Source organism: Ptychodera flava, chromosome 5 (assembly GCF_041260155.1).
Source record: "Ptychodera flava strain L36383 chromosome 5, AS_Pfla_20210202, whole genome shotgun sequence".
Taxonomy (NCBI): Eukaryota; Metazoa; Hemichordata; class Enteropneusta; family Ptychoderidae; genus Ptychodera; species Ptychodera flava.
Genome location: NC_091932.1, coordinates 41449183 through 41465059, shown reverse-complemented (window position 1 = coordinate 41465059; position 15877 = coordinate 41449183). Strand labels below are relative to the sequence as shown.

Genomic DNA, 15877 nt, shown 5'->3' with positions numbered 1-15877 from the left:
CGCGCATGTTACCTCCAACAAATTAACGAATTCGATCAGAGACACTCGAAAAAGTGTTTGGATGGTCAACGCTATAGAACTGTCATTTCAAATACTGATATAAAAGATTTCAGTAATCTAACAGCTCTAAGCAAGGATGTCTTTTAATTGTGAATATATGTGGTGTGTCACATCGTTTCGATTTTTGCTGACCATTCAATTTTCCGTTAACTACACTTCGTCACAGATGTCGGTTTTCAAAACCAATCTGTGTCTTCGACCAACATGAATCGACGTTCTACGTTGGACAATGGCATGCTAAAGTTGGTACTTCACGGTAAGTCTAATGGCGCCTTTGCATATCTGTCTGTCTGTCTGTCTGTCTGTCTGTCTGTCTATCTGCCTGCCTGCCTGCCTGTCTGTCTGTCTGTCTGTCTGTCTGTCTGTCTGTCTGTATGTATGTATGTATGTATGTATGTCTGTCTGTATGTATGTATGTATGTATGTATGTATGTATGTATGTATGTATGTATGTATGTATGTATGCATGTGTATCTATGTCTGGCTGTACGTACGAATGTACTAATGTAATGGTAACTAGTTGATGATGTAGCTGGCCGTATAGTCATCATTTGACTGAAAATGACCCGAAACCGTTTTCAACTTGGCGAGTTCAGGGTTTAAATTGATCAAATTAGATCTTTTACATGAGAAATCCGGTTTTACAAAACTATGCAAGAAAACGTCCATAAAACGCGTAATAACCAAGATTCAAATGTACCCATACGTCGTTCAACGACTATAGTACAGTTTCTTCTGTCATGGAAATCAAGCATATGACTGAATTGGGTGTAAAACAAAAAGAATGAAATTATGTAGGAGAGGCATGTAAAAAGATATTATTGCCCTCAAAAGGAACAGTGTAACCTCAAGGAAGGCAATAATGTATGACAAATTCACCTGCCCTCGGGCACATGGGCGGGGGGAGGCTATTTTTAGTACTGTACGCTTTCACAGTAAAAAAAAGCCGTTAGTTTACTTTTGAAATTATGTATTAAAGGGATACAGTCGTCGGAACTTCGCTCAAATGTCGTATGGGACCCATACGACCAAATTAAATACTGTATCCAAGGAAAAATGGTGTTTGATGAAAGTTCGAACATGTCTGTCATAATCTACATGGTATAATTTAAATGTTGCAGCTATGATGATGAGGTGCATCTAGATATCGTGTGAGAAATACATTGTTTGTAAACAAGAAACTCGCACAGGCGCAGTTCCGACGACGGTTTCCCTTTAAGTACTAAGCAGAACAATATATGGACACAGACAATAAATATTCTTGTGTGTTTTCTGGCCGTTTACTCTTTCATCTGCACAGATTTAACTGAACGTGTGATCAAAGACATGACAAGTAGCAGAAATACAAAGTCAACTGACATGCAAACCGAAGACATGAGGCGTAGTATTAACGGCTTCTATGACACCCTCGAGGAGCATCCTGCCATACTGTCAGATCGCGTTGTATTTTCTTCAAAGAAATCTGACTTCGAACCAGAAAATCTCAAATCTGGTGTGTTTGATGAAGACCAGAGTGACGTCATCGACAGTAGTGAAGAATTCAACATGGTAAGTGTGATCGCGCCTATCTTGCGGATGATGAAATATGACGTTGATATTCTGACGCGTGCGCACAACAATCGCTATGAAACAAACCGAGTCCAATGAGGAAATAATTATACAAACCGGAATAGAGAGCAAATTAATGTCATCAGGCAATATTAGTGATCAGAGTTGAAGATTTGTAAATTGAATCACTTATCTACTAGAATTCTGATAAAGCATTTCTTTCTATCGGGCCTGTAACTGTGTAAATTTTGATGATTTTTTCATAATTTTTGTTCCCTATGTCAATTGCAAGTTCTTGTTCTACTCCCTAAAAGCATATTGAAATACCCACTGTATATCTTGTCAGCACCGCATCTATATATAAGTAAAATACATTTGTGGTTGTTGTTTACATTTGAATTCTAATCCAGGCCAGAGTTCGCTTATCAACAAAAGAATGAAGTCTAAATGTGTACAGGCCAAGTTGACAAGCTCAAAACACATGTATCTAATTTTTTTTTTTCGTAATAGAACAAGAAACTGTAGATGACAACAAAATTAAACTAGCAATTTAAATGCTGGAAGAGAATTACTATTTTGACTTCCTATTCACCTGTGAATGTGCAAGGCCTTATGGAAGTTGCAAGAATATCGGTGATAAATAACATTTATAAGAAATATTATATTGTTGCTTCAATAATTATCCACTCTAGTTATTCATTGAATTTTTGGTTCGTTTAATATTTTGTTTTCCATCAGAATAAACGTGATCCCCCATTCCACACAGTGTGCAGAAGTAAGGTGCCCGAGGTCAGAGAGATAGCCTCTGGAATTAATATGAGAGGCGAGGAAGTCAAACTGAAACAGCCTGGCCAAAAGTTCTACATCACGGAGTGTGAACGCGGTGGTCTCAGATCTGTATCCTGTTCTGGTATCGATAGCACGTGAGTATTCGCACGGCTTTTCCTCCTTTTCCTTTGGAGTCCAGTAGAGGTGTGATCGGAATTGTCGCGAGAGTATGACACGTCTCGCCGAGGTAACCTTGATTACTCTACCTCCAGAGGGCCGCCCGAGGGACAGCCATCACCAGTGGGCAACGTTGCATACGCTTCACGCTTCGCTTCACTGGCAAATACTCGTGATAGAACAAGCAATTACAAAACTAGTACATGTAAGCTAGCTTTCAATTATAACTGGAGTAGAATAATTTCTTATGGCAAATGAGATAACAGCCAGTTGTTGTGTAGAATACTCATGAAATCTGTGATTTCTTTGAAAAACTAAAAATTTTATTATCTGTTCAATTTTTATATAAAAACTTATTCGTACCCATAACAAAAGGAGCATAACAAAAATTGCGCGAGGTCACAAGACAATTGTTAAATGCTATGATCCTTTGTAATTGATATTCGGATTGAGGATTAAAGAGCCACTAGCTGTAACTTTTTATGATTTCTTTTCTCTATTTTTATTCTTCACATTTTTTCTTCTCCCTAAAGCACATTGAGAGACACAGTATACAGCTTGTCAACTACGCCTGTACATGTGTAAACCGAATTGTTATTGTTAACGAGTGAATTCCGGTCAGGACAAGAATTCAAACATATTAAATAATAGTGTATTTAACACATATAGACGCAATGTTTACAAGGTAAATAGTTGGTGCTTCAACTAGTTGCAATAATTGTAGCCCTCTGGCCATGCGTCGGCTTCATTCGTGTTGGCTGTTGTTACGCTGGCCCCAGGGTTACAGTTACTGCAGCTAGTGTTTTAGCATGTTCCGGGAAGTAGAACAAGAACTTGATAAAGTTAAAGTCACGGCTACTTGCCCTTGAAAATGGGAATAGACTCCACTCTTATTATAACTCCTCTTTTTCTTCAGGTTTTCTTCACGATGCATGGAAAAAAAGTCCTGGACCAAGGCTTTGGTTTGGTCGAAGACGAAACAAAAGTATGTGTGGGATGCCATAAAAATAAGTACGTGTTGTGTCTGTGGGATCGATACACGGTATATTAATGGACAATGATTTTCCCGCCGACTAGCCTTTTAGACCGACTCAGCAAGTAGTCCTACGTTAATGTTACCGTGGGTTCGACAGGAAATGTGGTATTAAAGTAACTGGATAAGCATTGGTTGTGTGAAATACATCATCTTGAAATCAAATTCATAACGAAAATATCACAAATAACCTCTAAAATTGATTGCATTTGCGGATCTCAAGGCTGAGAATACATAAATTTTCCTTGGAAAGTATTAATGAAAGCACATCATCATCAACTATTTCTGTCAATTTGGTTTTGCCGCAGAATTAACATTTTAGAGAGAAGTATGTCTTTTTTAGCTGGGTGCTTTTTTAGTTTGCATGTGATTGGATTTTCTTTCTTCCTTTCTTTGAACTTCCTCTGTCTAGTCCTATCGCCTTTTACTTGCCATATTCCAGGTTTCTGTCATTCGTTGGTCATGATGATACTTGTTGCAGAGCACTTTGTATTAATTTGCTTTTTTCCTGACAAAGCTGTGGACTCGGATCCTCATCGCCGACTAATGATTGACTAACTGTATTCATCTGCTACCTATATAGTCTTTCATGCCGCTGGAAATTTCATAAATTTGCAATTCATGTACAGCATTGCAACTTATTTAGCCTGCTGGCATTGTTTACTATTGTCGATTTTTCCGTAATGTAACATGCCAATGGGACATTTTGTTCCTGGAACTATTTTGTGATTAAACTTTCTGAGAGCAGCTTATAATGAGATCACAATCTGTTGTACAACGATGGATGTTTAGTACGACGTGAATGTGAGTGTAGTTATCCAGGGAATTTGTCACAGATGTAGAATTAGATCGAGTTCGATCTTCAATATGTCCGGGAATGAACTTTTACGGGGCGGTGGATTGACATTACGTCTTAAGCAGGTTCCGTAGCAGAACAGAATATTCCTTATGTTGAATTCGTTCCCCTTGTTAAATTCCTTGTGGCTAATCAATTGGCCGGGCCATTTTTTAAGTACACTCAGTGTGACAGTTTTTAGACAGGGTAGTGAATTTCGCCCAAGGTCGTTTCGTAAATGACCAGCAATACGAAATCTTATTACCATACTTTTCGAAACTTTATTATGGTTATCCTCAAACTCAATTGACACGACAGGAGTGGTATTTCGGGGTCAAAGTTGCCAAAGTTTTGACCCCATGTTGAGGGCGTAGTAATCGGACTGCAATCCCAGAAATCGGACGTCGTGTTTGGAATGCGATTAGGAGCTATTGATAATTTGATACTTCAAACCGCCGATTTTTAATTTCGATGTGTTTAGAAAGCTGTATATAAGAATATTTCTTGATAATTAGTTATGTTTAAATTTAATCCATCGACGACTCGACCATATTTGGACGTGTGTGGCGCTTACTTTACTGTACGGTGCATGGGCTGTCTGTGCGTGGTGTATTCAGCACCTTGTATCGTACGGTGTGGCTAACTTCGCTAAGTTTGTTTAGTGAGTAGTACTTATAATTGTTTCCATTGCATATTTTGTTTGTGTTAGAATCACACAGGCATTATTTAATAAAAATAGCGAGTATATTTCATCATATGGAAGTATTTACCTGTCAAGTTTTTACGCGGTAAGTCACTTACTACGTTCACACGATTATGCTAAATATTGTCTGTCCGAAAACTTGTACACTTCTTACGTTCATTAAATGTACTTTTTTTCTCGAAACAACTGCGCAGTTTTCGTTAAAACTACATGCAATGGTAGCGAACAATGGAAAGAATATTTTCAAAATCATTATTCTCCCCCACATTCAAAATTCAATGCTAAAGCAGGACTTTAGTCAAAATTTCCGTTACTTCGACCTGACGGCAGTATGTACACAGTATCACCGACGCGGTGTGAGACGACAATTTGTGACCGCCGCTCGTAGCGTCCTCAATAGCTTCTACCAAAAAAAAAACTATCGAAAACGGGACAACATTGTCACCTGACTTAATACGAGGTCACAAGACCTGTAAAACGCTATCGAGCGAAGCGAGTGTAACTGACAGCATGTCACTATAAAACGTCCGAAAACTGAGGTCGTCCGAAAACTGTCACACTGAGTGTACATATATATCACGTGATCGAACAGAACATGCAACAATGTCCGTTGATCTGCACACTTGACGAAGAAAAGTTTTGATACACGGAAAAAAAATACTTACCTCGGATTGTGACACTTTCAGGGGACGATAACCATTTGTGCTAGAACAGCAAAAAACTGAAATCTTGGACACCGTACACAGTGTACAACAGAGACGGTCATACAAGCAAGTTTATAGAGTTGAACTGAACTGTGTCATTGCCAAAATTCAAACTCTGCTAAATAAAGGAAGAAGCAACTTGAACATTCAGCCGAACACCTGCACAAAAGGCAAACACCTGATGCACAATAGAGAATGCACACCTGTACTCCACTGAAACCATGAACAAAGAGAGCTTGCACGTACTACAAGAAGTATCTTGTACACGATGTGTTATTCCACTAGCAGCCAATGAGTCCACAGAAAACGTTTGTAATGATAGTAAAGAGAGTTCTTCTTAATCAAAAATTCAGAATGCAAAATCCAATACTTGGAAACGAGGCTTGACCAAAGCGCCATCTTTGTCGGATATTTATGATGGCTAGTTTTTCATGACTGTTTAAAGTTGTTTTGAAAAATTGCGTGGTCATTTGATAGTTCGATCTCGAGCATTTGTTTGTGATCTGGGCTGTTAAAGATATCAGTCTGGTGACAACATAATTACAGCGATAGTGTAATTTTGTGATGATATGAAAAACCAAAAACACAGAGGATTTTTTGTTGCCTATAATGGGTAAATTATATTTCCTTTTAGTTGACATTGTGATCTTCTTGGAATACAAGTGACAGGGATATAACAAGCCATCGTAACCCTAACGGAAAATAGTCTGTATTTTTCCCCCTGACCATTGTGGCCTAATATTCAGGGAACTGAGGTTTTATCATAGGGAAACGCTTACACGTCCGTTCCAAGGGATAGGCGGGGGTAGAGGTGTCTTGGTCTCGGCACAGGTTTCTTGTTACTATTTTTTATTTTAATACTTCGGAAGATGATATTGCTAACAAAGCATTACACTACCAACCTTGGGTGTCCTGGTCTTATCTCAGTAAACGAGCAAAGTAAACGGCAGAGGGCCGGAAGAGAAACGGGGTGGGGGCACGAAAAAAATGTGAGTGTTCAAGGGGATCGACCTTGAAAATTCTAGGGAACAGTGAGGGAGCTCCAAGTTCTTAAAGTTGTGTGCAAATCATATTGATGTTAATTGGACAGATAATAGTTTTCTGTTTTGTTTTGTTTTCAGAAACCTGTTTTCTATAGTTAACAATGACTGACGAGCAGAAGTATTCAATGATGGGGCATCACTTCATCTTTGCATGAGTCAATGTTCTCATTGACAACAGCTTGTGCTTGTAAGCACAAAGGATGAAAGGATGAAAGCAAAACACACAACAGTGAATATCAGATAGTGAATCTGAATAGAGTTCACATCTTAGAATATGCAATAGGGTAGTAGCATAATTTTGATATGTTTTTAGCGTTTCTTTTTTCGCGTTTCTTTTTAGTGTTTCTCTTTTGTATCTACTAAAGCCTTGATATTCCATTGAAAACATATCAAAACATTCAGTCTCAAAAGGCTCAATTTTTCAGAAACACATTCAGTCTCAACTTCTGATGATTTTTCACAGGGCAACCACGCTTTCTTAATTGTTCTACAGTGAAACATTTACTCTCTCCCCAATGACACAATACATATTTACATATTTATAATGGCAATTCTCACAGCAATATTCACTTAACATCCAGTCATCAGTGTTGCAGGGATGAAGGCAATATTTATGATACCTGATATTTTATTATATGTTTTTGTTATTTATCTACAACAACTTTAGTGATTACATTTTAAATTTTAGTTTTTCACAATATATGTAAAGAAATTTCATGACTTGTATAGCCTCTTAATAATAGCTTCCTCTGTGTGTGCAAACAATTGTCTACACGTGTCTGTGTGTATGTGTTTGTGTATCTGTCAATGAATATATGTGTGTGTGTGTCTGTATGTGTCTGTGTCTGTGTGTGTGTTCATATATTAAAGATAGTGTACACAGGTTGATGGATGAATAGAAAATGAACACAGACTGTCTCCGTTGAAGCTTCTGGAATCAGTCAGCACCCATTTTTATGAATTTATATTTGGGGGGCCTCAACAACTTTTGTGTGGGCAGTGGGGGCTCGTAAAGTGCTTGCCGGTGTTTTGGGGTACCACGGAAAAAAATGACGAAAAATTTTCTATTCCAGACCCTCTGCCATTAATTGTGCTCGTTCCCTTAGCACAGGTTATGAAAAGATTTCTTTTTCTACTTCAAGGGGTCATGTATTTGTCCGTTGTTTTGAGTAGTTTGCAGAGGAGGAGGTAGAGGTGGGAGGGAGCAGTGGAAAGCTTTCAAGAGAAGCGATTCAGCTGTGTTTTCCAGGTTGAGATGGGGATGGAGAAACCTTATATGTCGGATGGCTTTTTCCCAAAAAATAACTGAAGGGCGAACAGTTTTCAACTTTCCCTCCGAAATTGTAAACTTGCCATGAATACGATAGGAAAATGCAATTTCTGCATGTAAACGCCCGTGACGTTTTAAAGCATAAATCCATGCTGTCAGGTCAGATTAGACTTAATTTTGTTAAAAAAACTACCATGCGAGGAAAAATAATGATGAATATTTGTTTTGTTTTGTACTTCGGCTGATCAATGTTACGGTATCAGGTTCCTCGGTTTATGGGTCACAATACACAACTACCAGTTTTAGATGTATAACCTCTATTTCATTGCATGTAAAAATTCAAAAGCTTACTGAAGCAGAGTTTTCAAAGAAGTAATTTCAGTGCGTTCGACAAAACTCCATATACAGACGTCTATCCCTCAAATACCCTCAAAAGATTTTAAGTCTCCCCGTCTATATGATCAAAATTTTCGAAGTCCCCCCTCCAAATATCATATAGCCGCATATTTATTAAGGATGCACGCAAAGTAAAAATAAACATGTATTGGGAAGTCCTACTTGCAGATGTTCAACACTACTTGTTATTAGCAGTTTGGAGAGCCATATTCCTAAGGCAAGTTCTTAAATTGATTCATTTTTAAACGCATCAGTGGACATTTTTGAATTATCAGTCTAAGTCGATTTGAGTTCATCCAACTCCTGCCAGGTCAATGACACCTGCTGAAGAGCATACAAAATGACGACCATGAGAGAGTATGCAAATTGTGAATTCCTGGGTACATTTTGCCAAATCGTGAAAAACTGATCACAGTGACTTAACAAAAAAATATTTTTTTCAAAAGTACAAGGCATATATGACTTAGATGGTGCTCAAAATTGACAATACTCAGGGGAAGGTTAAAATATTCCATAAAATAAACGTTTTAATCTCTTAAATTTTGGTTTTACTTTGGCAAATTCGGTAAAAAATAAATAATTCCATTTAGTCGCACATTTTTTTCATTTTAATCAGAATCTTTACTGTTCAAATTTTTACTTTTGTGTTAATTTACGATGAGAATATGAAAATTTAGAAAGTCAAGCATGGTGACCCCATCTTTTCTCTAATATTTGATCATTCTCATATGCTAGAATTCAAATATTCCCGATACTCCAAGTCTCCTGTTCTTCCATATAGGCTTATGCGTTGCTCTCTGGCCTGATCTTGCGTACAAGAATATTTCACTGTCATTTGCGTCATCTGACTAAAAGTTTTCTTCAACTATATCACTGATCAGAGTCAGAGCTATCTCTGTCACTGCCGGTGTGCAGTGTCAGTGACACTGCAGTAGCAGTGCAGCTGTGAGCTTATTGACTTTGATAATCTGACAATATTTTTGTTCAGTTTATACAACTGCGTTTTGTTTTACTCCCTACAGCATGTTAAATTGCCCAGTATTCAGCTTGCCGACACTGCCTGTATATCATTCCCATGCATTTATATCATTTACAATAACATGAATTTCAGTCTGGACTCTAATTCAATTACCATCCAATACAAATTCATATATAAAGGCTATGTTGACAAACTGAATGGTATGTTTCAGCATTCTGTAGGGAGACAGCGAGAAACTGAATAACTGTATAATAATAATAATAATAATAATAATAATAATAATAATATTTTTATTGCTTGCTTGTAAATATAGGATTTACATCACATTTGTGGCAATAAATGTATGATACAAAAATAAGTTTAAATTTTCTTCAATAAAGATAAAGTATTACAGTATAATAATAGTAGCTAATAATAAATATAACTAGGTATTTCTTTGTTTATATAAAGTAAAAATATAATCTGCAAGTTGTTCATTAAAAGATAACTCTTGTTTTGTTAGTAGAGAAATAAGCTGATTTTCAGTATCGTCGTTTGGGAAATTGATTTTACTGAAAAAGTACTTTCTTTGGACTTTGTATTTCTGACAGACTAATAAAAAGTGTGTTTCATCTTCAATACTGTTGGTGTTACACTGATTGCAGTATCTTTCAGTAATTGGGGTTTTTGGAATAGTGTGTCTCCCTTTTCAATTGCTAGATCATGATTGCTAATGCGAAGTTTGGTGAGCAATTTTCTTTTCTCACCTTGTAACTGTGTTAAGTAGGGTTCTCATCTAAAATTACGTTTTATTTTGGCATACATTCTTAGTTTACTATTTTCATCAGTGATCAAATTTTTCCAAAAGACTTCATAATTGTTTGTTAAATTTGTTTTCATTAAACCAGTTATAACTTTGTGGTGTTTAAGTGATAGAGCTTTATCAAAAAGTGATGGAGCTTTATGTATATGATATACTGTATAGATATGTCGAAAAAATTATTAACAGTTTCAGCTTCTGCACCGTTACTAGGCCCACATGTTTGATTTCTTACAAAAAATCATACACGTTTAGATTTTTTGAGATAAAGTTCATGAAATGTGACAAAAATTGTTGTTAAAATTATTATTAACATTAGAAAAATCGGATGACATTAAAATGTTAGTAATTTTGCATTGAATTACCTACCAAAACTTGGAATCGGAAAATGTTAAAAGTAAAAAAAAATGTAAGGTTCCCCGACTGGTAGAGCAAAACTCTCAAGTCCTCCCCTTCTACACCAAACATTTTTCACCCCTCCCCCACCCCACCCTTTTTTACGAACGCAGCCTTAGGCCTACAATGAGTTTAGGGTTCAGGGTTCAGATGCTCTCATTCATATGGGTCGGGTCATGAAAGTACTATCATGCCAGCTACGGAGGGAATGAGGGTCGGGTTAAGCTTTTCTACGAATTGCGTATCATGTGACTTGACCATATATGGACTGCGTTTCAGGTCTAACCAGCCATGCCTTTACATGCATTGTATCACCTGACATCGATAGTCTCTGTACGGCCGAGTCCGACAAAAAGCAACAAACTATGGCGACTCCGACACTAGCAACACCCGAAGATATTCTCGATGAAATCGGTGAGGATTTTTTAACTTGTCCTATCTGTCTGGAGGAATATCAAAATCCGAAAGTTTTGCCGTGTCACCATTCCTTCTGTCAACTGTGTTTGGAAAAACTGGTGAGCAAAACAGGGACTTTGAACTGTCCTAATTGTCAGAAGTCAGTACAACTTCCTAGTAATGGAGTGGCTGGTCTTGATAATAATTTCTTTATGAACTCAATGTTAGAAGTTGTGAAGAAGAGAACAGGAAAGGTCTCGGACCAAAGTGACAGAAAATGTGAGTTTTGTGAAGAAACTGAAGCTTCAGTGTTTTGTGTGGATTGTGAGCAGTATTACTGTGAGGTGTGCAGTGAAAAAATTCACAAGAAAATGAAAAGAGCAGCCATGCATGAAATATTGACTGTACAAGAATATGAGAAAGGTAAAAGCAAAAGACAATCTGCAAAAGGAACTGAAAAGTGCAAAGTTCATCCAAACAACGAAATGAAATATTACTGTGATACGTGCAGGATTCCTATCTGCAGCGAGTGTACCATCATTGACCATCGCATTCCTGACCATAGTCATCGATATCTTCAAGAAGTGGCAGATGAATGTGACAAGGAGTTGTCAGTGCTGGTTGGGAAGTTGAAAGTGAAAGCAAGAGAAGTGGACCAAAGCAGAGCAGAGGTCAAGGATGCATGTAAGAAAGTGACAGAACAGTGTATAGTGAACAAACAGAAAGTCAGGAAACAGAAAGACGCCCTCATTGACAAGATAGAGAAAGAAGAAAGAAAGCTGATAGAAAAGTTAGACACTCACTGTAGTCTGCAGATCAAAGGTCTTGAAAGTGACATCGGTGACCTTGAGTTGAAATACGAAAATCTTATCAGTATTTGTAGTTACACTGAAACACTGATGCATCATGGGAATCCAGTTCAGCTTGTGTCCAAAAGTACCAGTGTGATGCCTAAACTGGTAAAGATGGATTTCATAGATACCAAACCAAGTATGGAACATGAAGTAATAGAATTCTTCCCTTCTGATGACATCACAACAGATGGAATCCTGGGTTTGCTGAGATCTGATGTCTGTATCTCACAGTGTACAGTTGACAACATTCCAAAGTGTCTGCTGAAAGGTGAATCCATAAATCTACAGATCACAACCAAGGATAGATCTGGAAAACCAGTGATTCCAAAACAAGCAGTGGAAGTGATATTGACAAAACCCAAAGGATCAAAGACAAACCTTAATGTGACAGACAACAGAGATGGCACACACACTGTGACTGCTAACACTGACATGGATGGTAAATATCAAGTTGCCATGACAATAGGAGATCAGGAAGTACCAAGATCACCATTTGAAATTCCTGTCATCAAAGGATTGGTGAAAACATTGGGAAAGCAAGGAAACAATGAAGGAGAGTTTAACCAACCATATAGTTTAGTAATAAACAAAAAAGGAGATTTGGTTGTTACTGACTTCATGAACAACAGAATACAAGTTATTGACATTGATGGAAATTTGAAGAAAGCTTTTGGATTTAAAGAGTTTAAGAACTTTTCTCCGGTTGATGTAGCAATATCAGCAGATGACAGTTTAACTTACTTCACAACAGATTGGTACAACAATCAAGTGGTTGTAAGTAATGAGGATGGGAAGGTCATCACAACCTTTGGACAAAATGAACTGCAATGCCCACTTGGTATCAGCATCAGCCCACTAAATGGCACTGTTTATGTGTCAGACTGGGATGGAATTTTGGGAGATGAAACTGACAAGGAAGGACACTGTATCAGGAAGTACACACAGGATGGCCAGTACATCAAATCATTTGGTAAATTTGGTGAAGAGAATGGTGAATTCAAAGGATCATGGATGATGGTTCATGACAAACGAGGGCTGTTATTTGTTGCAGACTGTGAGAATAACCGCATCCAGGTATTCAATGCAGATGATCAGTTCCTGTACAAATTTGGAATCCCTGGTAAAGAGGAAGGTCAGCTGTATATGCCAAATGGTGTATGTCTTGACTCGGACAGATATGTGTATATCAGTGATAGCAATCATCGCATTCAGAAATTTGACAACAGTGGAAGATTCATATGCCGTGTTGACAGAAAGGAAGATGGGTTGAAATCACCTGAAGGCTTAGTGATAACTGACAGTGTTCCAATGAAGATGATTGTTGCAGACAAATACAATCACTGCATTAAAGTGTTTGTACAGTGAATACCTACAACAGTTGTGACTCTAACACAGTGAACAACACTGAAGAAAACAAACGATCCCAATGAATCAAAGCCATGTCAAAATACAATAGGTTATAGGGAACAAATTTAGACATATATCTTAATTGGCACTAAATGATAAGTCAGAATAGATTGAACCTCATAACACAAAGTTCTAGGACTTTGAATCTCCTAAACAAAACCTCCAATAAGAGAAAATGATGTTCTTAAACAACAGACGCTATAAAAGATATCACATATGCATGCATTATTCCTAATTCTTGCAATTCAGCAACATGACAAAGTTTGTTTGTCTTGCTGTTCTCCTTTCACTCTGGCTGAAAAGTGCCCAATACCACACTGAGTGGCACAGTTTTGAGTAACATGTATTGAATTCAATATTTTCACAGTATCACATGCAACTTTCAATTTATTCAAAGCTGTAAATTGTGGAGATTTTTGTGTTGATAGTTATTACATCAGTTGGAAACATTTCAGTTTATTTTTTAGCACAATGAGACTGAAAACTTTAATATAAGAATCACTTACCCAAACTTGTTATATTTGTTTGTCAAACTACTTGTGTCCATTTTAATGGTCACTATGCATACATGGCATCTCCATGGTGTCTTTGGTTTGTTTCTTCTAAGGTAAATTGATGTTTAGAGATAAACACTTTGCCAGATACCTAGTAAGGGGCAAGCCATTTGATATCAGGGAAGGATAGCCAGTGGATATAAAGCAATATTGTACAATATTTGTGAAAGCAGCTGCTTTTCCCCACTTTTACTACATAGATAAATGTTTTTCCTAGTTTAAGCAAAGAAATTTTTTCAGCAAAACAAACTCTTCAAATTAACACAGTAAATGGTTCAATTAAGCATCTTAACACTGATTAATACTGCTTTCACATAAACATATAAATGATAATACCTATATTAGCATACTTGTGAAAGCTAATTGGAACCAAAAATGTTTGCGTTTTTATTTTGAAATTTAGCAGATAAGGTACAGTGTAGATTTTATGACTATTTCAAGTCAGGATGATGATGTTTTATGTCAAGTTGGACTCCCCTTCCAAGGCATTGTGTACAGGAGCAGTCTATCAGTAAACATACCTGTACTTCCAATTTTACAAGTCTGTATGAGCATCTGCAAAATTCCAGTGTGTAATTATGGATTTTCAGCTGTCTTCTCAAATCAATGTTGATACCCATCATGTTTTTAATCACACGTGTGTATTTTCTCTATGCATTTTCAAACATATTAAGAATAGATATTGGCTCTTATTCAGCTTAATCTCCAGATTGCTAGCTTAATTGAACTTTATCAAACAGACATGAATATTGTTTTCTTATACCTGTATTATTATGTAATAGACTTTACTGTTCAGCACAACACATGATGGCTCACATTTATTGGTGAAAGACTATTTATTTGCTCTGCTAGAAATGCCAAAAGTAAATGTCCTAGATATTATCCACTGCATTATTGCTCTGATTCTCAGTTCAATCAGATATTGTTTTAATATTGATAATACAAACAATTCTGTTAACATAATTAATGATACCAATGATGTTTGATGTAAACAAATTAATCACTTACGCTGTGTTCAAAACACCAGAAGGAGGAGATTTGAAGGGGGCTAGGAAAAAAATAAGGATACATTAAGGGGGACTTTAAAAAAATCGGCGACTGAAAGGGAGACCCCAAAAAATACTACTGGTGATTGGAAGTATCATCATGGACAAATTTTCAACAAAAAGTAACTGAAATATAATGTTAGTAACCGAAAAATAATGTTTTACAAAAGTGTACTATTGTTCACACATATTCATGTATATTAAGAACAGGTACTTTCTCACACTCATACAAATCAGCACAAATAATGTGAAACTTTTCCAGCCACTTTCTTGTATCAAGAGAATGTGGCTTGTCTAGTGTGAACATGGTGATCCAGATTACAGTGACCCTGTTGTTTATTCATGGACATGTACAAACATTCTAAGCTATCACTGGGCAATGGAACCACCAAAATTTACCATGAGTTTACAGAGCGTACAAAACAGATGGCAGCCTACACGTGGTGCTCTCTAAGCCAAACAGATTTGTAAAAAAGCCAGTCACAAGTTACACAACCTCCAATGTATTCATCAATATTTGAATCAAGATGCTACTGAAATTCTTGTTCAGCTCTCATTTGCTCCCATTCAATCTTATATGGCATTCCAAATCAGCTTTTTAGCTCACATTTGGTATACCAACGTGAGGTTAAAATATAAGCTGAAGTCGGTGGCGTCTGTATGTATGTATGTATGTGTATGTATGTATGTGTGTATGTATAGTATGTATGTCAGCATCAAAAACTCCCAAACTGTTGAACTTTTTAGCTTGGTATTTGGTGTGTGGATGCATCCTAGGCTATAGATGGATTTTGTTCAAATGAAGTTTGCATTGCCAAAATTATGCAAATAAGCTTACAAAATGTGAAAATGGTCAAGAATTAATAACTCAAAAACTGCTATTTGGATTGCTTAGAAAATTTGTGTGCA

The 15877-nt window shown here is 36.9% G+C and overlaps 2 protein-coding genes across 2 annotated transcripts; both read left to right on the top strand.

Annotated features, from left to right (window-relative positions):
- Window positions 1–231: 231 nt before the first annotated feature.
- Window positions 232–4339, top strand: LOC139133973 (neurotrophin-3-like). Its single transcript, XM_070700798.1, has 4 exons — window positions 232–316; window positions 1361–1608; window positions 2347–2531; window positions 3470–4339. Exons 1-4 carry the CDS (start codon window positions 265–267, stop codon window positions 3612–3614), a joined length of 630 nt encoding a protein of 209 aa, XP_070556899.1. The 5' UTR covers window positions 232–264; the 3' UTR covers window positions 3615–4339.
- Window positions 4340–10995: 6656 nt separating this feature from the next.
- On the top strand, window positions 10996–15877 carry LOC139133970 (tripartite motif-containing protein 2-like). Its single transcript, XM_070700793.1, has one exon. The coding sequence runs from the start codon at window positions 11077–11079 to the stop codon at window positions 13324–13326; it is 2250 nt and encodes a 749-aa protein (XP_070556894.1). The 5' UTR covers window positions 10996–11076; the 3' UTR covers window positions 13327–15877.

Coding starts and splice junctions, on each gene's coding strand:
- LOC139133970 (XM_070700793.1), top strand. CDS start 11,077: ATGGCGACTCCGACACTAGCAACACCCGAAGATATTCTCGATGAAATC.
- LOC139133973 (XM_070700798.1), top strand. CDS start 265: ATGAATCGACGTTCTACGTTGGACAATGGCATGCTAAAGTTGGTACTT. Junction 317..1,360: donor GCTAAAGTTGGTACTTCACG/GTAAGTCTAATG, acceptor TCATCTGCACAG/ATTTAACTGAACGTGTGATC. Junction 1,609..2,346: donor GTAGTGAAGAATTCAACATG/GTAAGTGTGATC, acceptor GTTTTCCATCAG/AATAAACGTGATCCCCCATT.